General features: G+C 44.7%; 1 protein-coding gene across 1 annotated transcript in view; it reads right to left on the bottom strand.

Annotated features, from left to right (window-relative positions):
- Positions 1 to 26,425, bottom strand: part of B3GAT2 (beta-1,3-glucuronyltransferase 2) — a 50,435-nt gene that overhangs the window by 15,607 nt on the left and 8,403 nt on the right. The window contains exon 2 of the mRNA XM_065401100.1: positions 11,547 to 11,691. Coding sequence (XP_065257172.1) covers positions 11,547 to 11,691 — 145 coding nt within the window. The remainder of the gene's footprint in view (positions 1 to 11,546; positions 11,692 to 26,425) is intronic.

The following is a 26,425-nucleotide window of genomic DNA, read 5'->3' on the forward strand; positions in this document are numbered from 1 at the left end:
CTGGTTAATGTGCTCAAAACTGCAACCTTAGCCAACTTTCTCTAACAGGATAACCAGGCTTTAACATGAAAAGCAGGGATTCTTGTTGTGCAGTGGGGCAGGTGTGTGCCAAAAGGTTTCAATGGGTAGAGAGAGAACAGTGCCCACATTCCTTGCTCCCCATTCCTGCCAGCCTCCCCACTTTTTGAATGAGTAACAGGAGTGCAAGTACAGTGGTACCGTCCAGTACGCAGTACGGGCAAGAAATTTTTAGTGAGTACAGGATACCGGAAAGACTTGGGGTTAGCCGCCTCCAGAGGAGCAGAACAGGGCTAGGGAGGACATTCATTCTTTATATGGCTTTAACAGCACAATAAGTACGCTAACAAACTTAAACAAAGGCTTTATTTAAGTTTGTTAGCATATGTATTGGGCTGTTACATTGATCAGGAGTCCTCAAAAAGGGAGGGGGGGGGTTGGAAGATGTTTAAACAGTGCTTTTGATTCTGTTTCTCCGCATTGGTTTGAATTATCCATGACATTCATACGGCATCACATCAAGTCCAAATCATTAGAGGAATGCCTCTGCTTGCACTGACCAGAGGATGTTTGGATTCTAATGTCAGCCCAGTTCTGCAGCCTGATAGGAATCAGGTGTTGTCCCCAGGGTACATAGAATTCTTTTTTGCAGCCAAACTAGTCTAACATGCATTTTGTTAACTGGAACTGGAGCAAAAAAAAAAAAAAAAAAAACCAAAGAAAACAAATGCCTGATTTTCCAGCTTTATGGGTGAGAGAATTATAAGTGAAGATTATAATGCCAGACACTGATGGCCTTAAACCAGCTCAGGAATCTGCCAAAAACTTTGCTGAAAAAATGTTTCTCATCTTAGCAACAGAGCTAAGACTTATCACACATCTGCCCACCTTTATTTGAATGAAGCTCCTTCTGATCTGACAGCTCAGGCATTGTCAGTTTCTTCCAGAAGAATTTACAAACTTTGAACCTAATCCTGTAAACCCTTAATCATTTGATCAATCCCATTGAAGACAATGGGACTATTTGCATGACTTTGGACCACTTTTGTGGACTGGTAAGAGTTTCAAGAGTCTGTTCCCATAAAGGAAGTTGAATCCCCCATTGAAATGCAATGTTTAGGCACAATACCATAATGCAGTTTAGGATACAGTTCTACTTAAAAAATTGTCTTTTAATAAGTCATACATATGCTGAAATGGCTCCTCACCCAACTCCCATATAAACAGACTGAATACTGCATATTTTGGGGGAAAGTGAGTAGTTAAGCATGTTGATGTTTGTATATACAAAGGGGGGTGTCGGAGGGGATGGGGAGAGCGTGGGGACCCCGGGCTGGGGATGGTGCAGGGAGGAGTCACATGGAGGGTCACGTGTTTTTCCCCCCCTTGTGTCCCTCCCATGAGTGCAGTACCGGCAAGAAGTGATTTCTACTTGCACCACTGATGAGAAACCAGTGTCTTGGACAGAGTCAGGGGGGAAAATGCTATTCACGCTTTTGTCCCAGTCCCTTTACTGTATTTTCTACCCCATTGCTGTAGACAACTCTCTTTTAAAGTGTGTATTTATCAGCCCTGCTCCAAGTGCTGCCCAATAACTTGCTCTCCCTGTTTTGTCTCCCCTTGGCCTCCTCTTTTTCTCTTCAGGTTTCCTGCTCTCATTTTCCTTTGACTCACATTGTTCTCCTCTTGCTCGCTCTCTTGCCCCACTCCCACTTTCCTCCCCACAATCCACTATCATTCACTTCCCTCCCTCACTCCACTACAGTTGCTTTTTGCCCTTATTACCCATTCTCGCTCTCATTTTTCCATATGAAGGAATCCCAGGTCAACCTCTAGAAACCATCTGCAGGTGCCACAAGGGTCTGGGCTTGAAGAATGGTGGCTCCAAGACTTGAGGGCTGAATTTTCAGTGGGAAAAAACTTTCTGCTCTGAACAGAGAGAAATAACATGGCAGCTTCTTGAACACACTGTAGCACAACAATAGCAACCACAAACACCACCCAGAAAACATGGCCCCACCCTCCAAAAAAATGAAAACAAAACAAAAACACACAACCCACAATCCAATGTTTGCAAAATTGACTAAATGGGAAGGCCAGGTGTTAGTAATCAAGAGTTTCCAGGGAAACTGGCCTTTTAGAGTCTCAAGACAAAGTCAACCATAGCATAAACAAGTGTAATCCCACTGAAGTAAACAGGACTTGCCCCCAATCTGAATTTGGCCCTAGATCTTTCAGTTTGGAATGCTACATCTACCAATTTAAAACCAGGCTACAGGGGAAATACAATAACTAAACAAATAAACTAATAATTCTGGTCAGGCCATGTAATTGATGCCCAAACTCCCATCTTTCATGGAATTGTTCACTGTTTTCAAAATAAAAATGAAGGCCACCCTTGATCCTCTCCAAAGGCGTATAGCTATAGTATAACATCAGTGGCTTATGGGTGCAGTGCCAGTAATAAGGTATTACAATGATGTACTACAACATGGATTAAAAGCATACTAAATTAGTCCCATGTTTTCTTCCAGTGAGTGTGGATTTACTATTGGTGGAGAAGTATGTGACAAGGTTGGGGAGAAAACAAATTACTAACCTTTCATAACTGTTGTTCTTCAAGACATGCTGCTCATGTCCATTCCATTCTAGGTGTGTGCACGATGTGTGCACAGTTGCCAGAGATTTTTCCCTCAGTGGTATCTGCAGGGCTGGCTCTAGCACCCTCTGGAGCCGCGTGCATACGCGCCAGTAAAAGGGATGTCATCGGCCCTGTACCCTCTCAGTTCCTTCTCGCCAGTAGCGCCGACAGAGGGGCAGGAGGGTGGGTTACGGAATGGACATGAGCAAGACATGTCAAAGAACAACAGTTACAAAAGAGTAGTGACAGTTTTTTCTTCTTTGAGTGCTTACTCATGTCCATTCCATAGAATCATAGAACTGGAAGGGACCTTGAGAGGTTACCTAGTCCAGTCCCCTGCACTCATGGCAGGACTAAGTATTATCCAGACCATCCCTGGCAGGTGTTTGTCTAAGCTGCTCTTAAGTCTCCAATGATGGAGATTCCACAACCTCCCTAGGCAATTTATTCCAGCACTTAACCACGCTGACAGTCCCTTGCTGCAATTTAAGCCCATTGTTTCTTGTCCTATCCTCAGCGGTTAAGAACAACAACTTTTCTCCCTCCTCCTCATAACAACCTTTTATGTACTTGAAAACTTATGTCCCCTCTCAGTCCTCTCTTTTCCAGACTAAACAAACCCATTTTTTTCAATCTTACCTCAAAGGTACTGTTTTCTAGACCTTTAATCATTTTTGTTGCTCTTCTCTGGACTCTCTAATTTGTCCACATCTTTCCTGAAACGTGGTGCCCAGAACTGGACACAATACTCCAGTTGAGGCCTAATCAGTGTGGAGTAGAGCAGAAGAATTACTTCTCATGTCTTGTTTACAGCAAGCTGTTTACAACACTCCTGCTAATACATCCCAGAATGATGGGGTTTTTTGTAACAGTGTTACGCTGTTGGTTCATATTTAGCTTGTGGTCCACTATGACCCCCAGATCTCTTTCCACAGTACTCCTTCCTAGGCAATCATTTTCCAATTTGTATGTGTGCAACTGATTGTTCCTTCCTAAGTGGAGTACTTTGCATTTGTCCTTATTGAATTTCATCCTATTTACTTCAGACCGTTTTTCCAGTTTGTCCAGATCATTTTGAATTATAATCCTATCCTCCAAAGCACTTGCAACCCCTCCCAGCCTGGTATCGTCCGCAAACTTTATATGCCATTATCTAAAGCACTGACGAAGATATTGACCAGGACTGGACCCATAATTCATCCCTGTGGGATCTCACTCGTTATGCCCTTCCAGCATGACTGAGCCACTGATAACCATTCCCAGAGAGTAGTTTTCCAACCAGTTTTGCACCCACCTTATAGTAGCTCCATCTAGGTTGTATTTCCTAGTTTGTTTATGAGAAGATCATTTGAGACAGTATCAAAAGCTTTACTAAAGTCAAGATATACCACATCTACTGCTTCCCCCCATCCACAAGGCTTGTTACCTTGTCAGAGAAAGCTATCAGGTTGGTTTGACACAATTTGTTCTTGACAAAGCCATGCTGACTGTTTCTTACCACCTTCTTATCTTCTTGATGTTTGCAAATTGATTGCTTTATTATTTGCTCCATTATCTTTCTGGATACAGAAGTTAACCTGACTGGTCTGTAATTCCCCAGGTTGTCCCTATTTCCCTTTTTATAGATTGGCACGATATTTACCCTTTTCCAGTCTTCTGGAATCTCTCCATGCTAGATCACTCAAAAGCAGTACCCCTAGAGGTGGACTCAGAGTTCACGGATGTGCTGATTGCAACACTGCTCTCCTGAAACTGGCATCGTTATGGGCCTATTGGGTGATGCCGTTGTGAGACACGAAGGTATGAACTGATGACCATGTTACTTGCTCTGCAGATGTCCTGGATTGGTACCTGTGCGAGGAACACTGCTGCTGAGGCCTGGATGCTCGTGGAATGGGTGGTCACGATGGCCAGAGGCGGAACCTTTGCTTGCTCAAAGCAAGCTCAGATAAAAATAGTTATCCAGGACGAGCCCTGAGACTGCTGAGGTGGGCTCCCCACCCCAGCCCTGACGCATCCAAGACAAGGGCAACAGATGGTTGAAGGGCAGCGAAGGGTACTCCTACCATTAGTGATCCTGGGTCTCTCCAGCAGGTCAACAAAGCGATGACCGGAGGTGGAATCATGAGTATTGAGTCCAGGCAGTGTCTGCTCGGGGAGTCGACTGACACTAGCCTCATCTGCAGGGGTCTGAGGCATAGCCTTGTGTACTGCACCACATAGGTACATTCCGCCATTTGCCCCAATAGTTTGAGGCAGACCTGAGCGGTTGTTATCGGGTGAGTCGTGACCTTGGAGATCAGGTCCAACATAGCTTGGAATCTGGCTTCCAGTAGGTAGGCCTTGGCCCGAGTCACGTCGAGTACTGCGCTGATTAACTCTATTCTCTGAACCAGGACCAGGGTTGATTTCTGCTCATTTATCAACAGACCCAACACCTGGAAGGTGGCTCGTACTGTACTGATGCTGCGCTGGCCCTGAACCTGCGATCGACCTTTGATCAGCCAGTCGTTGAGGTACAGGTAGACCTGCATGCCTCAACTTCCAAGGAAGGCTGCTATCACCGCCATATGCTTCGTGAAGACCTGTGAGGCTGCCGACAAGTCAAACTGATAATGGTGTTGACCCACTACGAACCTGAGAAATCCCTTGCGCCCACGGAAGATGGAGATGTGGAAATAAGCATCCTTTAAATAGAGGGTGGCATACTAGTCTCCTGGATCCGGGGAGGGAAAGATGGAGGCCAGGGAGACCATGCACAACCTCAGCTTCTTGAGATATTTGTTGAGGCAACGCAGGTCCAGGCAGGGCCGGCTTTAGGCCGATTCAGCCGAATACGCTGAATCGGACCCCGCGCCTAAGAGGGCCCTGCAGCTGTCCACCCCGCCCCCAGCTCACTTCCCCCTCCTACCCTCCCCTGAATGCTCCGCCCCCTGCTCCTTCCCCTCCCCTGCTTCCCGCAAATCAGATGTTCGCGGGAAGTCTGAAAACAAGCAGGGGCAGGCGGCAGCAGGTAAACTGGGGCCGGGGGGCGCAAGGAGGGATCCGGGAGGCGCGGCCCAGTCCGGCGCCGGCCGAGCACCCCTGGCCCCGGCGGCTCTGGCTCCGGCTCGGGCCCCGGGGTGCCGGCCCCGGTTCCAACCAAGCGCGCCAGTCCAGGCCCGGCCCAGCCCCGCGGCTCCAGCCTGGGCCCCGCGGCTCCAGCCTGGGCCCGGCCCCGGCCTGAGCAGCTCCAGGCCGGTTAGGCTCGGGCCACGGGGCACCGGCCCCGGTTCCGGCTGAGCGCGCCGGCCCAGCCCTGTGGCTCCGGCGCTGGCCGAGCACCCCCGGCCGGAGTGGCTCCGGGCCGGGTCGGGCCCCGGGGCACCAGCCCCAGTTACGACCGAGCGCGCCGGCCCGGCCCCGCGGCTGCGGCTCTGCCCCCGGCCGAGCACCCCCGGCACGAGCAGCTCCAGCCCCGGGGCGCTGGCCCCGGTTCCGACCGAGCGCGCCAGCCCGGCGGCCCCGGCCGAGCACCCCCAGCCCCGGCCCAACTGGCTCCGGGCCGGGTTGGCTCGGGCGCCCCCGGTTCCGGCCAAGCACACCGGCCGTGCACTCCCGGCCCCGGCCCCAGCGGCTCCAGCCCGGATCCAAGCCCCTCGACCCCGGCTGGAGCGCGGCAAGCCCCACCCCCAGGAATCAGGCCCTGCTCTTGCTAAAGCCAGCCCTGGGGCCAGGATGGGCCACAGCCCCCACTCCCCTCTTGACCTTCGGGATTAGGAAATATCAGAAGTAAAACCCCTTCCCTCTCAAGTCAAGGAACTTCCTGTACAGTCCCCACACATAGGAGGATTTGCACCTCCTGGATAAGAAGCTGCTTGTGAGAAGGGTCCCTGAAGAGGGACAGGGGGTGGGTGAAAACTGGAGGGTGTAACTGACTGCTGTAGTGCATATAATGGTCCAATGTTGTATCTGACCAGGCTGGGCTGAAGGGTGACAGGCAGTCCAGAAACAAAAGTGGGGGATGGATCTGGCGATGAGACTGGTAGACTGTCCTTGAGCATACTTCAAAAGGCCTGTGTGAGCCTGACTGGGATGCTGAGGTAGAAATTAGGGGTTGGCATCGCTTATAGCCCTTCCCTTTTCTTTTATAGGGCTCCTGCCTGGGAAATGAGACAAACCGGGGAGGATGCTGGGGCCTAAAATGCTTCCTGGAGGCAGGAGGTGTGTAAAGGCCCAAGGAGCGAAGGAGAGTCCTCGAGTCCTTGAAGCTTGGAATCAGTCTGTACTGAGAACAGGGAGGTAGTCTTCAGGGGGAGGCCCTGAATGGACTGCTGCACTTTGTGAGGGAGGGCCAATGACAAGTCATGAGCAGCGCCTCATGGTGACCGCTGACTCCGTCGCATTCAGAGGCAAATGGAGGGAGGTCCTGGCCACTGCTTTGCCCTCCTCTAGGATGGCTGTAAACTCCTATCTCAATTCCTATGGTAGCAGGTCTCTAAATTTGGACAATGAGTCCCACAGGTTAAAATCGTATCTCTCCAGCAGAGCCTGCTGATTGGAGATATGCAACTGGAGGCTGCCCGTTGAACAAACCTTACGTCCAAACAGGTCCAGTCTCTTGGCCTCTTTATTTTTGGGGGTAACGCTCAACTGCCCCATCTATCCTGCTCATTTGCCGCCAACACCATGGAGGGCAGGGGGTGGAGGTATTCAAACCCACTGGATAGGACACAGTATTTCTTCTCTGCCCTTTTTGAGATGGGGGCAGAGAAGGAGAAGTCTGCCATAGTGCCCTGACAAGTCTCATCACTGCTTGGTTAACTGGCAGGGCCACTCTGGAGGGAGCTGCTACAGCCAGGATGTCAATTAGGCTCCTTGAGCTCTTTGACTTCCAGTCCCAAGTTTGCAGGACTTTTCAGGAGCTCTTGGTAGGCCCTGAAGTCATGCAGTGGGAGCAGATTACTAGGACCTGCAACCGTCGCATCCGGGAATGACGAGGAGGAGGCCGGTAACACGGGAGGGTCCGCCTGCTCTTCCTCCACCTCATCCATTGGGGTCATTTCTTGGACGTCAGTACCAGTACTGGAGTCGGGGTCTGGTGCCGGATGGGATGAAATGGTGGCTCGCCCCTCTGATACTACTGAGTCTGAGCAGTGGGACAGGAGGCCCCAATAACAGAGGAAACCCCCCCAGGTTCCAATACTGCTACTGCATTGGCCAGTGATCCGGTGGCCAGGCGCCAGCCAGGGGGCTAGTACCAAAGTCCGGGTTTTAGGCCGGGTACCAGTAGGTCTTAGGTGAAGTGAAGGATTCCCCTTCGGGCTCCAAAATGGATTCTTTTCTTGGAGACCAGGGTGGCGCAGTACCCACTTCTGCCTCCAGGCAGTGCCTGGGAGCTGGAGACCAGTAACGGGCCGTAGACCGCTGTATTAGGACCACAGGAGTGTTTGCCCCAGGATGGTGTCGCAGTGGTCGGTGTCACAGTAGAGATCACCATCCCTTGCTCCCTTCTATCCCCTGGCTGGCAGGGCGCCTTGAGGGGTCGGCTGGATTGGGAGAGACATTAGGTCCTTTGCCACCTTGGAAAGCCTCCAGGGTCAAACAAGTCCACAGGTGCATGGCCCCACTGCTGCTCCCAATGTTGTATCTGACCAGGCTGGGCTGAAGGGTGACAGGCAGTCCAGAAATAAAAGGGGGGATGGATCTGGCGCCCGTACCAGACTTGGCGCTCTAGGTGTAGTCACTGGAGTCACCAGTGGCTCTGGGAGGACAAGTGGCCTGGCACGGGTCTCACTGCACTGGTCACTTCCTGCTTGTCCCTCTTTGGCACCGCAAAGTGCCCTCTCTCGGTGCACTGTTTCTTATGCTGCTTCTTCAGCATAAAGGATAGAGAAGGGTGCCAGTGGAGCACTTCGCATGGAAGCCGAAATGTTCGGCACCAATTCAGAGTGGCTCAGCTCCGAGACTGATCTGAGGGCTGCCTCCATGAGTAAAGCCTTCCAACAACTGTCTCCGTCCTTTTGTGTGCAAGGCCCCTGCAGATCTGGCACTTCTCTTTAACCTGAGTTTCCCTGAGGCACTTTAGACAGCTAGAGTGTGGGTCACTCACTGGCATCGGCTTGCCACAGAAGGTACACGACTTGAAGTCCAGGGACCAAGACATTCCCAGCCCTTGGGGCGAAAGTCCCTTGACAGCAGGGACAACTATTAACACTACTATCTACACTAACACAGACTACAATAAATATACAATAGAAAGTCCAAATCACTGGGAAAGAGGCCTTGCAAGAGCAAGAAGGATCATTCCGTGCAACCATCACAGGCAGTAAGAAGGAACTGAGAGGGTGTGGGGCTGGTGGCGCCCCTTATACCAGCTCATATGCACGTGGCTCCAGAGGGTGCTAGAGTCAGTCCTATGGATACGAATGAGGGGAAAATCTCCTGCAACTGTGCATACAATGCACACACCTAGCATGGAATGGACATGAGCAAGCACTCAAAGAAGACCTGACAGTTAGTACTGGTCAAAATGCCTGCAGATGGACACCATTCATTTTCAAATGTCTGCTTGATTCTGCATTTACATATAACACTCTTACTCTTTCCATCTCTTTCCACCCTGTGTCTCCGGCTAATGATGAAGTAGCAACACCTTTGCAAACATGACATGACATGACATGACCGTTTACCAGCTCAGGCACTGAGTCTAGCTGCTACTTTACCAAAATAAAGATGTTGAAAAAACTTGATCCTTAATAATATAAAAATAATAATGAAAATTAAGAAAAAACACTTGGTGCAAGTGAGAAGAATTTTCTCTCACCAATCTCTAAGAGGCTTGCTTTCTAACATTTCACATTCCTCTCAACATTTGCAACTTTGTTTCCATGCTCCCTTCTTTCATTATCTGCTTTTTAAAAATATGAGCAGATACTTCTCTCTATTGGTGTTGCTTCTTCCCCATATTTACGCCAGTGTATCCCCTGACATTCAAAGTAATGATCTCGAAATATAAACCAAGGTAACTCATCAACTTTTCATATGCCTCTTCATCTAAGGGTGAGATTCCCTGGGCTTATGTTGTCTAACTGCCTTTGCCTGTAGCTAATGAATTATACACCTTCCTATCATCCTTTGAATGCCCATAAGCAACCACCTGCACAGCATAACACCAGTGTGTCTCTAAAACTCTACAGACAGGGATTGCTCTTTTAGATGTGCTTCCCCCAACCACACTGCACATCAGTCTGACAAGTTTGCAGTGGCTTAGGGACTGAACTAGGTATTCACAAAGAGTAGTGCAGCTACTATCTCACTAAACAGGACAAAAATGTTAATGTAGACATTTAAGGCCAATTGCTCTCTTTATCTTACTTGAAATGTTCCTACACTTTGGACTTACAATGTAACATTTTTGAATAATAAGTGATCAATATTTGGTAATGTCTCCAAAGAAAAAGTGTTAGGAATTATTTTAACCACCATTACTTTTCTATTACTGTTTTTAGAGGTTAAACATTCATATTCTTTATAAATCATTTTGGACTGTAGGCCTGAAATAGGATACCCCTTGGAAAGGTCTGTGAAATCCAAGAGGCCTAGGGAAGGGCCAGTCCTTGATTCCCACCCCCACCAACCTGTTTTGGTTGTGAGCACCTGGCTATCCCTTAGAGCAGCGGTTCTCAAACTGTGGGTCGGGACCCCAAAGTGGGTCACAAACACTTTTTAATGGCGTCCCCAGGGTTGGCATTACACTTGCTGGGGCCTGGGGTCGAAGCCCGAGCCCCACCGCCCAGGGCTAAAGCCAAAGCCCAAGGGCTTCAGCTCTGGGTGGCGGGGCTCAGGTTACAGGCTTTGGTCCTCCCACCTGGGGCTGCGGGACTCGGGCAGGCTCAGGCTTCAGTCTCCCTCCTGGGGTCGTGTAGTAATTTTTGTTGTCAGAAGGAGGAAACAGTGCAATGAAGTTTGAGAACCCCTGCCTTAGAGGAGTAGTACGTGCCTTCACACAAAGTTTCAAGAGAAAAACGTGGTCATTTTGCATTCCTTTCTTCCCCTCACCGTCCCTCACACAGAAAACTAATACAGAGGGGGTTTTAAAAGTACAAAAAAGTTATACCATGGTGGAAGACTGCTACATCAAAAGTCAGAATTCTGCACACAAGAGATTCTGTCAGCAGTTGAGATTTATACACAAAAGATTGGCCAAGCATGGGCTGACAGCTAGACACAGCTATGTGGTGTGCTAACTTCACAGTAGAAGATTGATGAGATCAATTTTAAAGCTTTTCTGCCTCTATCTAGCAGGCTATAGTTGTCAGTGATTTTCCCCCTAAGCCCGGTGTTTCAAACCATATCCATCTACAACTATCACTGTCATCATTTCACATAACCAACAGAAAATGAATCATTTCATGATAAAGTAGCATTTTACAACATGAGGTTTACGAAGTGTCTGCATTTACACTGCATAGTGTGTGTTGATCATACAATGAAAGACACAGGCTTCCTGCAAAAATTAAATGATTTGCAGACAAACAATTTAATCAAACATAAATCAAAATTATCACATAAAATTAAAGCAAATTACAGTATATTGGGTTATTATCAAATAACTATTTAATTGGAGAAAATGTGCATGCCAAGACTTGTAGGATATTTAAAACCAGAAGGGCTGTGTACAATGATTGCACTTCAAAAGTTCTGCTGTTTTAAAAGATGTAACCATTTTCAGCAATATTCCTATCTACAGAATCAAGAACTCCACAGGAAACAATGGAAATTTTCAAAGTTGTCCTCATTTTAAGGGTGACCACTTTACAAGTAAACACATGCTTTTGGCCTGTTCATGAGTACAAACAGGACATTGTGTTCATATATCCTATAGAACAGCTTTATCAGTACTTACCTGCCATATCAATGGCAAATGGACGGTCTGCTCTCCAGCCAGTATACCAGCCAACAACTTTGCCATTTTCCACTACAGGGCGCTCATACCGTCGACCTCCCACTAGCCCCACAGGCCACACAGATACTTTGCGGGTTGTACGCATCTGCAAGAAGGAGGAGGCACAGGGTGATTTCACTTAAGTTTTCTCAGCAGGCTGTGCTTTTCTTTTGTAAACGGGGGAAACAAAGCCTAGACATTTCCAGTCACCACAAGGTGTTTACAGATTTCAGTGTTTCCAGATTTCAACCCTAGAGAGTTGGTATTCAGAGGCTAGATGTGCCCCAAAGTTCTCTCACTGCCAGCTAGTTCTTCAGATCTCTAGTCACTTCAAGTCCACTGGGAATATCCCGAGAGAAATAAGGTTGTTAATAAAGGTGTTGCTTAAGATATGAGGCACAAAAAACACCTATATAATCTCTTCCTCATTAAAGAAAAGCACAGATGTATGTGGCAGATTTTTCCTCTGGAAGGATGTTTTGTTGTTTAAACATGTTTCTTTCTATAAATCCTTCATGCACGTGCATCATGACTGCAGAAGCCCAATCAGGGTAGTATGGAATGTTTATTTTACAGTCTGTAAAATACAGTCATTTATAAAGACATACATGCAACTTTGAGGTCTATATCAGAATATATTATATCTAGAAGCCAGTAACAGACTCTGGAAGGGAAATAAATCTTGATTCTGACTGGAAGTGCACACACACACACAAGCCCGTCTTATGAGGATTGCACAATAAGTATGGTTTAGGTGTGTTAAAAAGTGGCCTGTAGAGGACAACAAAATTGGGCTTGTGCTCCCCCCCATGGTGCCTAAAAAATGGCCAGTTTTAATTTTTGAAAAAAAATAAATAGTGGGGATCATGTTTTCCTTTCATAGATGCATCGTTTCCAAGGCCAGAAGGGCCCATTATGATCATCTAGTCTGACCTCCCATAAAACACAGGCCATAGAATTTCCCCAAAATAATTCCTAGAGCATATCTTTGAGACGAACATCCAATCTTTATTTAAAAATTGTCAGGGATGGAAAATCTACCACAAACCTCAGTAAGTTGTTTGAATGGTTAATTACTCCCCCAGTTAAAAAATGTACACCTTATTTCCAGTCTGAATTTGTCTAGCTTCAATTTCCAGCCATTGGATTGTGTTAGACCTTTCTCTGCTAGGCTGAAAAGCCCATTATTAAATATATGCCCACCATATAGGTACTTATAGACTGTAATCAAGACCCCTCCTTAACAAAGAGGAGGTTAAGTTAAAGATTCAAGGAGCTCAGTCTCTATCACTAAAAGGTATGTTTGTAATCCTTTCATAATCATTCTAGTAGCTCTTCTCTGAATCCCCTCCAATTTATCAACATTCTCGAACTGTGGACACCAGAACTGTATTCCAGCAGTGGTCACACTAGTGTCAAGTACAAAGGTAAAATAACCTCTCTGCTCATACTTGAGATTCCCCTGTTTATGCTTCCCAGCATCGCATTAGCCCTTTTGGCCACAGCGTCACACTGGGAACTCATGTTAAGATGACTATCCACCAGGACCCCCAAAACTTTTTCAGAGTCACTGCTTCCCAGGATTGAGTCCCCCATCCTGTAAATATGGCCTATATTCTTTGTTCCTGGATGTATATATTTAAATTTAGCCATATTAAAATGCACATTGTTGCTTGCGCCCATCTTACCAAGCAATTCAGATGGCTCTGTATCAGTGACCTGTCCTTTTCATCATTTACCACTCCCCCAATTTTTGGGTCATGTGCAAATTTTATCAGTGATTAATTTGTTTTCGTCCTGGTCATTAATAAAAATGTTAAAAAGTGTAGGGACAAGAACTAATCCCTGCGGGATCCTACTAGAAACACATCCATTCAATGATTCCCCATTTACAATTACATTTTGTAATTAGCTAGTTAGCTAGCTTTTAACCTATTTAATGGCTGACATGTTAATTTGATATCTTTCTTTTTTTTTTTTTTAATCAAAATGTCATGCGGTACCAAGTCATATACCTTATAGAAGTCTACGTATATTATGTCAACACTATGACCTTTATCAACCAAACTTATAATCTCATTAAAAAAAAATCATGTTAGTTTGACAGGATCTATTTCCCATAAACCCATGTTGATTGACATTAATTATATTTCCGTCCTTTAATTCTTTATTATTAAAGAAATCAATGTTAATAGTCCAGTGAGCTGCTCGGCCAGCGCTTTTAAAACTCTTGGATGCAGGTTATCCAAACCTGCTGACTTAAAAACATCTAACTTTAATAGCTGCAGTTTAACATCCTCATAAGATACTAGTGAAATGGAAAGAGTGTTATCATATGATATAACTACATCATCTGTTTTTTTCCAAAATACAAAACAGAAATACTTATTGAACACTTTTGCCTCTTCTGCATTATCATCTATAATTCTACCATTTCCATCTAGTAATAGACCAATAACATTGTTAGGAATCTTCTCCCCCCCCCCCCCCCAATATATTAAAAAAACCTCATTCTTATTGTCTAACTCTACTGGCCATAGATTTCTCCTTGTGTACATTTGCTTCCCTTATCAATTTTCTACAATTCCTCACTTCTGATTTATATTCAATACTATCAATTTTCCCTTTCTTGTATATTTTTATAGCTGACCTCACTTCCCCTCTAAACAATGAGGCCTTCTTCCTTGATTGTGACTTTTGAGGCATCTAGTAAGTGTTCTTAAACAATTCCCAATTATCATTCACATTTTTCTGATTAAATTCTTCCTCCCAATTGCTCTGGCTCAGAGTTGTCTTCAGCTTTATATAATTTGCCCTTTTAAAGTACCACTCTATCCTTCCTACATAGGTTATAACCATTAATTTTAACACTCTTATTCCAATCATATTTGACATCAGAGGTAGGAGTTCTGCCATTAAGTCCAGTGAAGCCAGATTTCACCCTAGAAATGTAGGTCTTGTCTATCCTGGAAGATTCTACTGTTATTGGAAAACTATGGACATTATGACATCACCAGAGATTACCTAAGACATTGTCTATCCTAGAAAAGTTCACCAGTCTAATGAAATCAAGTTAAAAATCAGTTTTGTTAAACTGGTACAACCCTACACCATAAGTGAGCTTAAGTCAATCCCAATTTAAGCAAGGATAACCCCATTTAAGTGAATCTACATTAGGGGTTTGCACTGGTTTAGCAAGATTGATTTTTATATTGATTTAGTTAAACCAGTTCATGTTTAAAGTGTAGACAAGGTCTTAAAATCCCTTCCCCTTACAATTACCTTTTTTCCAGACTTTTAACATTTGCTTTTGTTTATTTTTACTAACAGCTTTTTAACTCCAATATCCACAGGACATTCTAGAGAAAGAAAGCTGTTGTTAAAGATTCAGTACCCCACACTCCAGAGAGCTCATAATACCCCTTCTCTAGGCTCCCAAGAGCTCCTCCTTCAGCAAAACCAGACTGACATTGCTTATATTTCCAAAGGTGAAAATACTAGTAGAATAAAAATAAGAAAGCCTTATCTTTCAGGTCTTCTTTCTACATCTTAAAAAAAAAAACTTTTCAGAATGGACACAAAACCTTTTTTTTTTAAATCCTTTATAAGACACTTTTATATTTGTCTAGCATCTGAGTGCCAACATGGCTAATTGGTTTTCTTTTAACTATTTTTCCTGTTTAGGGCCTTTTTATTTACTGTCATTTTTCCCTGGTCTTTTACTGCTCGGTGTGGTGAAATAGAAAGTTAACAACATTAATTACTGTCTTCTTTTAAATATTTAGTGCATAAAAGTCACTTGGACTACTTCAGGACTGCAAAACATGAAGTGTTTTGGTAGCTGTGGTTTCAACATTACACCCATTTCTTGAGCTCTTTGTAAAAATATATACATTGTAACATGTATACATATTGGATCTAATGTCACAAAATGTGCATACAACCTGCCCTCTCTTAGACCATGTCTACACAGGAAAGTTTTACCAGTATAGTTAACTGGTCTAGTTAAACCAATATAACTATACCAGTATAAACCCCAGTGCAGATACTCTTATTCTTTTAAGAGTGACTTTCCCCAGTTAGCTTAAACCCTTTCCAAAGTGACATAAGCTAAATAAAAAGAAAGACCCTCTTATACCAGAATAATAGTGTTGACACATGGAGATCATTTAAATTCACATCTTATCTTATGTTGGTATAGCTTTCCCATGTAGACAAGCCTTTATTCAAGTGTAAATAGGAAGTACCTTGACCTCAGAGGAGCAGAACTGGGTGGCCCATTAAGCTTCACCTCTTATGCACTCAGGCACTCATTAACCCTGTGAAGGTGTTAAGTGTGTACAGCTTAACCAAATACCTAAAGAGGAAAAAGAAACCAGATATTTCCAGACCGCTTCATTTCACCCTTATGTTGTATTCTCACTTCTTTGTTCTCTTTCCTGTATACTCGGTCATTCTACAAATCTAAATGTCTGCCAAGGACATAAAAATCCCTTAGCGCAAAGTGAAAGAATGTATCTAAGGCTGTGTTAAAGCTAACTGTAGAGTACTTTACAGCCTCAGGATATATTTGAAGGTAAAAGTGGCAAAATGTCTTATAAGCCTCTAATAACAGTATTACTACATATTAATGTGCTGATGTGTTGTGAACATTGTTCATGTACCAGGGTAGGAAAAATCATATGGATTAATAGGTCAATTTGTATCAGATATTTCATTTTGTTTTCTATTCTGCTTGACCCTAACAAGTGTTAGGATACAGAGAGAGTAATTTAAAGATATTAGACTATCAGATACCAATGTAATCCCATACATTGCACCACAAGAGTCCTGCACTGCTTCTCTGGGTATGGCTACACTTGCAGCTATACAGCGCTGTGAGTTAAACCCGCCTTCATACAGCTGAGTAGGGAAAGCGCTGCAATCTGTCCACACTGACAGCTGCCAGCGCACTGGCATGGCCACATTTGCAGCGTTTGCAGCTGCATTGGGAGAGGTGCATTATGGGCAGCTATCCCAGCATTCATGTGGCTGCAACGTGCTTTTCAAAAGGGGGGGTGGGATGGAGTGTGACAGGGAGTGTGGGGGGAGAGAGAGTTGGTTTTGGGGTGCTGAGAGTGTGTCAGCACGCTGCCTTGCAAGTTCCAACCCCCCTACCCCCCCCCCCCCCCCCCGCTTCTCATTCACTCACTCAAAGCAAACAGCAAAATGTTTGCTTTTTCTTTCTGGTACGGAGCTTTGAAACGGCACTTCCGCATTCCTGGAGCCGATCACAACAATGAAAAGAGTGGGCACTTGATAAGGGGATTATCACAGCGCAGCAAGTTAACTTGTTGTTCACACTGACACCGGGGAGTTGTAGCCACTACGCTGCATCTCTTATTCCTCTTGGGGAGGTGGAGTACCTGCAGCGCAGTAGCCAGAGAGACACAGCGCTGTACGTGCCATGGACGGGGAGTGAGGTACAGCGCTGGGGGAGGCTTTATTGCGCTGTAACTCGCAAGTGTAGCCAAGGCCTCTAACTATATTTTTAATGGACAGCAGCACATCTGTTATCTGAATAATCAAAACTTGAAGCCACAGTGTATATGTGACATAGGGTTCCCAACTTTGGTTGGATGAATTCCTGGAGGTTTCATCACATGACATTATCTATAATTAAAGATTAATCTTTAATTCCTGGGGACTCCAGGACAATCCTGGAGGGTTGGCAACCATAATGTGACAATCTTTTTCAAAAGGGACAGGGTAAGGGGAATGAGAATGAGGAAGTGGATGGGTAAAGCCAGGAGAAGAAAGAACAGCCTGGGGGGAGGAGGAGTAAAATATTTAAAGAACAAGGGAAAAGTAAAACTGGGAGGGACAGAGCATCAGTGGTGGAGGAAGATGAGGACAACTGATTAGACAGAAATGGGGAATCAGAGAACAGATAATGGGGGAAGGAAGCACTAAAAGCCAAGAGCTGAGAGAATGCAAAAAACAAAAGCAGAGAGAGAACAATAATGATTCGTTCTCTCACACACGATCTTGCCAAAAATAGCACTTCATTAGTCACTCAAGAAGATTAAGACATGGCAAGTGCAGGAATGATAAGGAAGGGGTCAAATCGGTTAGAAAAGGGAAAAACCTCTAGGAACTGTGGTGGGGAGGGATAGCTCAGTGGTTTGAGCATTAGCCTACTAAACCCAGGGTTGTGAGTTCAATCCTTGAGGGGGCCATTTCAGGATCTGGGGCAAAAATCTGTCTGGGGATTGGTCCTGCTTTGAGCAGGGGGTTGGACTAGATGACCTGAGGTCCCTTCCAACCCTGATATTCTATGAACTGGAAGTAAAAGATGAAGAGGATGAAATCTAGTCACCTTTTTTACCATAAAAAAGTTTCCAGACTAACAATTTGCTGAATGTTTTCACAGCCACCCATCACTGCCTCCCCATTTAGTACTCAAAGTCTCCAGAAAATTCAGCTTTGTGTAGCATTTTTTCCGCTTCTCAGTTTTCTATTGTTTCAGTTCCCATGTAATTTGCATTCTGATGCAATGCTAGTGCCCACTTATAGATTATTGCCTGGACTTGCCACACAATACCAGTGGGACGCCAGCAGACTTATACAAACAACTCCAATTTATTTTGCTAGAAGTTGGATTTAGAACTCCATCTCTTCAACATTTACCATTGTATCTCTATAAAAGAGGAAAGATGGTGTACAGTAGAAGCATGGATCTTAGAATGCAGGTCTCCTGACCATCAGCTCTGACACACAATTCTTATGTGACCACAGGCAAATCATTTAAGGCCAAATTGTGGCCTGAGTCATGCTATGCAACCCCTACAAGTCAAGGGGATTGCACATTTGTGACTGGAAACAGAATTCAGCCCATGATAATTGTGTGTCTCAGTTTCCTCAACTGTAAAATGGGGCTAATATACCAGGGATACAATCATAGAATCGTAGGACTGGAAGGAAACTTGAGAAGTCATCTAGTCCTGCACTCATGGCAGGACTAAGTATTATCTAGATCAGGGATCGGCAACCTTTGGCCCGCGGCCCAGCAGGGTAAGCCCCATGCAGGCTAGGCCAGTTTGTTTACTTGCCGCATCCGCAGGTTCGGCCGATCGCGGCTCCCACTGGCCGCAGCTCGCCGCTCCAGGCCAATGGGGGCTGCGGGAAGGGGGGGGCCAGCACATCCCTCGGCCCGCACCGCTTCCCGCAGCCCCCATTGGCCTGGAGCGGTCAACCGTGGCCAGTGGGAGCCGCAATCAGCCGAACCTGCGGACATGGCAGGTAAACAAACCGGCCCGACCTACCATGGGGCTTACCTTGGCAGGCCGCATGCCAAAGGTTGCCAATCCCTGATCTAGATCAGTCCTGACAGGTGTTTGTCTAACCTGCTCTTAAAAATCTCCAATGATGGAGATTTCACAACCTCTCTAGGCAATTTATTCCAGTGCTTAACCACCCTGACAGTTAGGAAGTTTTTCCTAATGTCCAACCTAAACCCTCCTTGCTGCAAATTAAGCCAATTGCTTCTTGTCCTATCCTGAGAGGTTAAGAAGAACAATTTTTCTCCCTCCTCCTTGTAACAACCTTTTACGTACTTGAAAACTGTTATGAGAACTCAGTCTTCTCTTTTCCAGACTAAACAAACCCAATCTTTTCAATCTTCCCTCATAGGTCATGTTTTCTAGACCTTTAATCATTTTTATTGCTCTTCTCTGGACTTGCTCCAATTTGTGCACATCTTTCCTGAAATGTGGTGCCCAGACTGGACATAATACTCCAGTTGAGGCCTAATCAGTGTGGAGTAGAGAAGAAGAATTACTTCTCATGTCTTGCATACAACACTCCTGCTAATACATCCCAGAATGATGTTCTTTTTTTGCAAGTGTTACACTGTTGGTTCATATTTAGCTTGTGGTCCACTATGACCCCCACATTCCTTCCACAGTACTCTTTCCTAGCCAGTCATCTCCCATTTTGTATGTGTGCAACTGATTGTTCCTTGCTAAGTGGAGTATTTTGCATTTGTCCTTATTGAATTTCATCTTATTTACTTCAGACCATTTCTCCAGTTTGTCCAGATCATTTTGAATTTTAATCATATCCTCCAAAGCACTTGCAGCCTGCGCCAGCTTGGTATTGTCCGCAAACTTTATAAGCATACTCTCTATGCCATTATCTAAATCACTGATGAAAATATTGAACAGAACCATATCCAGAACTGATCATTTGATATGCCCTTTCAGCTTGACTGTGAACCACTACTCTCTGGGAACCGTTTTCCAACCAGTTATGTACCCACCTTATCGTAGCTCCATCTAGGTTGTATTTCCCTAGTTTGTCTATTAGGTCATGGGAGACAGTACCAGAAGATTTACTAAAGACAAGATATAGCATATCTACCACTCCCCCCTGCCCCCCCATTCCCAGGGCTTGTTACCCTGTCAAAGAAAGCTATCAGATTGGCTTGACACAATTTGTTCTTGACAAATCCATGCTCTAAGTTTTAGAAACACTTTAAAAACTGATTTAGTTAAAGCAGAGCACAGCCCTCATGTGGACAGACTTATTTCAGTTTAAAAATGCATTATATTGATTTAGCCAAAGTCAAACCTTACTGACTCAAGCTAACATGATATAAGACACTCTTGAACCAAAAGGAGTAGCTGCATAATTTAACTTTAGATTCTAAACTGATGAACACATCAGTATCATTTTCTTGTGTAAACAAGGCCGTATATTAAGTGCATGGTATGATGATAACGTAATATATATATGTATTATATTTGTAATTTGGAGTCTTGCTCTAAATTCACTAAGGCAGTCATGCACCAGAACTAGCTTTACAATTAGGACTAGATACCTTCTGAAACAGCAGCTTATATTTTGATAATGAATATAGCAAAATGTGGAGGAAGGCCCTCAATCTTTGAATTTCATAGACTTTCTACCCCTGCAAATATCTACTATTGGAGTTTATTATCCCACTCTTACTTAATAGATCCTCTTTCTCTTTCCTCATTTTGTTGTTGATCCTGAAGAATAACAAGTGCCTCTTAAGAGCTGCTGGCCATCCTCAATTATTATTAGTAGTAATGGTCTGGATTTCACTACAGACATGTAAGATGACAAGATTTGGTCCCAAAGAGCTGGAGCTGAGGATGCCCAGCATCTCTTGAGGATGCCCAGCATCTTGCGAGACAGGGTCCCTAATCCTTACATAACGGGGGGGGGGGGGGGGGGGGAAAGATCTGGTACAAGTATCTAGTTTCTCTCCTTTTAAAGTTACTCCAGCTTTTTTTCTAGCAATTTATGTTTATTCTGAACTATTTAGAAAAGGCACCACTTGACTAACTCTAATATCAGTGTGCATTCATATACCCTCAAGTGTATCAAATTAATCTACACATTAGAAAAATATTTAATGTACTACTGGTTCATATTTAGCTTGTTTCTTAAAGTAAGGTTTTTTTAATATGAAGGAAAAAATCAATGACAGATGGCTAATATTTCATTCTGTCTAGGCTGCTGACAGGGCCGGCTCCAGGCACTAGATTACCAAGCAGGTGCTTGGGGCGGCCACTTCGGAGAGGAGCGGCACGTCCAGCTGTTCGGCAGCAATTCCGCGGAGGGTGGTCCCTCACTCCCGCTCGGAGTGAAGGACCTCCCGCCGAATTGCCGCCGCAGATCGCGATTGCGGCTTTTTGGGGGGGGGGGGGGTTGTTTGGCTGCTTGGGGCGGCCAAAACCCTGGAGCCGGCCCTGGCTGCTGAATACTGTTTCCCAAAACTAGGGAGCTGAGCAAAAATCTGCTTTTTCCAACCAGTTCTGTAGATTCAAAGATTTCATAATACCAGTCACATTTAAAAAATACTGATGGTCTACTAATGACTTTTTAAAAAAAAATCCATTTGGCTGTCATTTTATCCATACTCAATTACATAGGAATCCATTTTTCACCACTACTGAAGTCACTAACAACTGTCCTATGCTGGTTAATAACAGATTACATTAAACATATAGTGGAAGGCACACTAGTCCTTCCAGAGCTACAGTTGAACTAGTTTCCACTACACCAGACATAAAACCTGCCTAATCTGAAAATTCAGGGTAAAACTTTTTGGTAAACTGGGAGCAAATCATATAAGCAGTTTCAGAGATATGGAGGCTTGGAAATATACTCTTAATTCTCTTTCAGAAGATTTTCCTAACATTTTTTGACTAATCACATCTTCAAAACTTCAAGGTAACTGCCCAAATACGGCCTAAATCCAGCATCCATTTAAGTCAATGGAAAGGCTCCCACTGATTGCCATGGCATTGGATCAGGGCCTTCGTCCCTAAAAAGCAGAGATGCTAGTAGTATGTTTGAGGCTGGTGATGCATGCATGAATTATGGATCAGTTTAAAGGTGTTATCACCCGTATAGATATAAATAATGATAACCTACAGAAACATGGTTTAAATTAGCTATAGTTACCACTCAAGAAAGATCTTGGAGTCATTGTGGATAGTTCTTTGAAAACATCCACTCAATGTGCAGCAGTACTCAAAAAAGCAAACAGAATGTTGGGAATCATCAAGAAAGGGATAGATATTAAGACAGAAAATATCATATTGCCTCTATATAAATCCATTGTACGCCCACACCTTGAATACTGCATGTAGATGTGGTCGCCCCATTTAAAAAAAAGATATATTGTAATTGGAAAAGGTTCAGAAAAGGGCAACAAAAATGATTAGGGGTATAGAACCGCTTTCATATGAGGAGAGATTAATAAGACTGGGACTCTTCAGCTTGGAAAAGAGGCGACTAAGGAGGGATATGATAGAGGTCTATAAAATCATGAGTGGTGTAAAGAAAGTAAATAAGGAAGTGTTATTTACTCCTTCTTATAATACAAGAACAAGGGGCCACCAAATGAAATTAATAGGTAGCAGGTTTAAAACAAACACAAGGAAGTATTTTTTCATGCAACGCACTGTCAACCTCTGGAACTCCTTGCCAGAGGGTGTTGTGAAGGCCAATACTATAACGCGGTTCAAAGGGGAGCTAGATAGCCATTGATGGACCTGTCGTCCATGAATCTATTAGGCAGGATGGGCAGGAATGGTGTCCCTAGCCTGTTTGCCAGAAGCTGGGATTGGGTGACAGGGCATGGATCACTTGATGATAACCTGTCTGTTCATTCCCTTTGGGGCACCTGCCATTGGCCACTGTCAGAGGACAGGATGCTGGTCTTGATGGACCTTTGGTCTGACCCAGTATGGCCGTTCTTATCCATTTAAAAATAACATGCCATGTATATGACACAAGCATCTTTTTAGATACATGTACTGCATGTATGTATATATTCAGGTGCACTGAACACTTGTCTCTTTTTAAATGTACAAAATACATACATCAATTTGATAATACATCAATTTGATACATGCATTATTTTGACAGACACTTGGTAAAGTATAGGTAACCTAGCAGGTTCTTTGCAAAATGTACATGGCACGACAGGGGCTTTGCAAAGCACACATGGTCCAGGCACAGATGCTCCTGATGGGACAAGGTTCTGCAAGGGAACCACTTGGTGCAGGTAAATCCTGCCCAGAAGAATAAAAGAGCAAAAGCTACATGGGACATAACAGGTCCTGGACCAGAAATAGGGAAGAGGAAGCCACATATGGGTGTAGAAGGCTTTCTGGAAAGGAATGAGATCATTTTGTACATGCCTTACAAAATTGATCAGATTTCCTGCATGGCTACCAAAGTGCCCACAGACAATGCAAGTCATAAAAGGAATCCTGTTATACTTTTAAAATCCAAGGAGGTTCCTAGGCAGCAAACTGCATTGATTGGAAATTCCAGATAAGATGCCAGTTTATATATATATATTATATATATATATACACACACACACACACACACACCTCCCCCACCTTTTTTGGTAAAATACAAAGCTTGGGTCAGGCAACCAACCTTAACTCTGCTTCATAGTGCCATCCTGAGGACTACCACAAACCCAGACATCAAACAGGTCATTCCTATTAGCGACCATAAAATATTTAGTACCTTACTCTTATTCTTAATAAACCTGTGTGAAAGGATGGATCCAATGTCTGAGTCTGGCAGTTCTCAAGATGACCATCAGGGCAGTTCAGGTAACTAGCTAAGCAGTTGTTAACTGTCAAATGGTTGATGTGGTGTATTGCTTTGTAGTTTATAAACTAAAATGTTAACTTAGAACTTCCTAGAGAAAGCTTGAGAGTATTTTGAAAACACAACCAACTTAGCAGTTTTTGGATGAAGTGATACATTCTTTCATCCTTTATTGCAAATTAACAAAGTTGTTTAGTCTGGGAACAAATGAATGGTTAGAATAACCACAAAAGACAAATAAAGGTGGAAGACATATCCCAGTATGGAGAAAGGCAGTTATTAAAATCAGTTATTTCACAATATCTTGAGTTGACAAGGTGGGTGAGCTAAGTTCCCTGTAAGCTGCACGGCCATGCAGCTGCCTATTTAGCACGGTGCAGGCGTTCAGGGAACCTGCCCAGCCGGGACCTATTGCAGCCAGGGGAGGGGCGCCCATAGGCGCTGACTTCCCCTCTAGCCAGGGGTGCTCCACCCATCCCTCCATCCAAGTCCCCGCCCTGCCTTTACTGCCCCCGCTCCACCCCTTCCCCACCTCCTCCCCACTCTTCCCCCTCCCTCCTGGAGCTTCCTACACGCAGCAAAACAGCTGTTCGCGGGAGGGAGGAGGAGTTGGTCAGCAGGGCTGCTGGCAGGAGAGAGGCACTGGGATGCATCCGAAGAAGTGGGTTGTAGCCCATGAAAGCTTATGCTCTAATAAATTTGTTAGTCTCTAAGGTGCCACAAGTACTCCTGTTATTTTTGTGAGTGAGGTAATATCTTTTATTGTATGAACTTCTGTTGGTGAGAGAGACGGTCCAATAAAAAGTTATTACCTCGCCCATCCTTGTCTCTCTAATATCCTGGGACTGACATGGCTACAACTACACTGCATATCTTGAGTTGGCATATTTGAGTCTACCTACATCAAAACCTTTCTTGTATCCTTTCAGCAGGTCAACCTCCTATTGAAGTCTTCATTGACAGGTATGTCTGTGTAAGAAGGAGATTAGCTGAACTGATGGTGGACACACAATCTGCATGTGTAAATTTAACATACATAGTTTTTTTAAGTAATAGTATATAGCCCATTATTTAAAATACAGAAAGGGCAGAGTAAGTCAATCTCTGGTTTAGTGGTATATACAAGATAGGCAGGGAGGGATATGAAAAGTTAAGGTAGAGGTTGGAGTTGGAACCTCAAAACTGTTGTTTTTGACTTATTAATCTAACATTCTATGGAGGCAGAATTACAGGATCAGATAGTCTCAGTCTTAACTAAGATTTTTGTCTAGAAATCTAAAAGTGTACCACTGGAAATCAAAGTATTAGTCACTTTATTATAATTACTTGTATCCAGGCATCTTGTGAGCTAAATGCAACAGAAAGTGTAACTGCATCACTCAAAACAGCCTACAAGAAAAGAAAGAGAGAGAGGTCACACTGATTCATGTTGAAATCTCAATAAAATTCATGAAATAAATGTTAGTTGGGCTTTGGTCATTCCACTGGCTTTGCTATAAAAATTAATTTCTTGTTGGGTATCTTGCCTGATCGAATTCTTAAACACATTTCCAGAATTGGGAGGGGTCGGGGGGGGGAATTGTTTTTGATGGAGATGGATCTGTAGATGAGTGGTCCGCATCTGAGGTAGAGAATCAATCAACTTCTAGGTCTCTAGGCTATGAAAATAAATAGATAAAATACTGACACAGCTGTTTGGACTAAAGAGAAAGTGTAGACCTAAATTTCTAGGTCACATCCTAAAGTGAAAAGAGTTGTGAGCAACTAAAGGCCGGAGTTCCATTTATTCCAGAGAACAATTTCTCAGTTATTGCCATAATGTCACTTAGCACTCCAAACACCAGGCTAACTGCTCCTCTCACAGAAGCCTCTTCTAAGGGTATGTCTACACTACGAGAGTAGTTCGATTTTAGTTAAATCGAATATGTGGAATCGATATTACAAAGTCGAACGTGTGTGTCCACACTAAGGACAGTAATTCGACTTTGTCAGTCCACACTAACGGGGCAAGCGTCGACATTGGAAGCGGTGCACTGTGGGCAGCTATCCCACAGTTCCCGCAGTCCCCGCTGCCCATTGGAATTCTGGGTCGAGCCGCCATTGCCTTCTGGGTAAAAAAATGTGTCGAGGGTGCTTTTGGGTAACTGTCGTCATCCAACCGTCACTCCCGCCCTCCCTCCCTGAAAGCGCCGGCGGGAAATCAGTTCGCGCACTTTTCTGGTCAGTGACAGCGCGGACGCCACAGCACTGCGAGCATGGATCCCGCTGTGACCATCGCTGCAGTTGTGGCCGTTGTCAACGCATCGCAGCTCATCATCGACCTTTCACTGAGGCAGATAGAGAGAAATCAGGCGAGGAGGCTACGGCACCGGGGTCAGGACCTGAACTCCGAGAGTAGCACACGCCTGTCTGAAACCACGACACCCAGTGCCGAGGACATCACGGTGGCAATGGGTCTTGTGGATACTGTGGAACGGCGATTCTGGGCCCGTGAAACAAGCACGGACTGGTGGGACCGCATAGTGCTTCAGGTCTGGGATGAATCCCAGTGGCTGCGAAACTTTCGCATGCGGAAGGGGACTTTCCTCGAACTTTGTGAGTTGCTGTCCCCTGCCCTGAAGCGCAAGGACACCCGGATGCGAGCAGCCCTGACTGTCCAGAAGCGAGTGGCCATAGCCCTCTGGAAGCTTGCA

This window comes from Emys orbicularis, chromosome 3 (assembly GCF_028017835.1).
Source record: "Emys orbicularis isolate rEmyOrb1 chromosome 3, rEmyOrb1.hap1, whole genome shotgun sequence".
Taxonomy (NCBI): Eukaryota; Metazoa; Chordata; order Testudines; family Emydidae; genus Emys; species Emys orbicularis.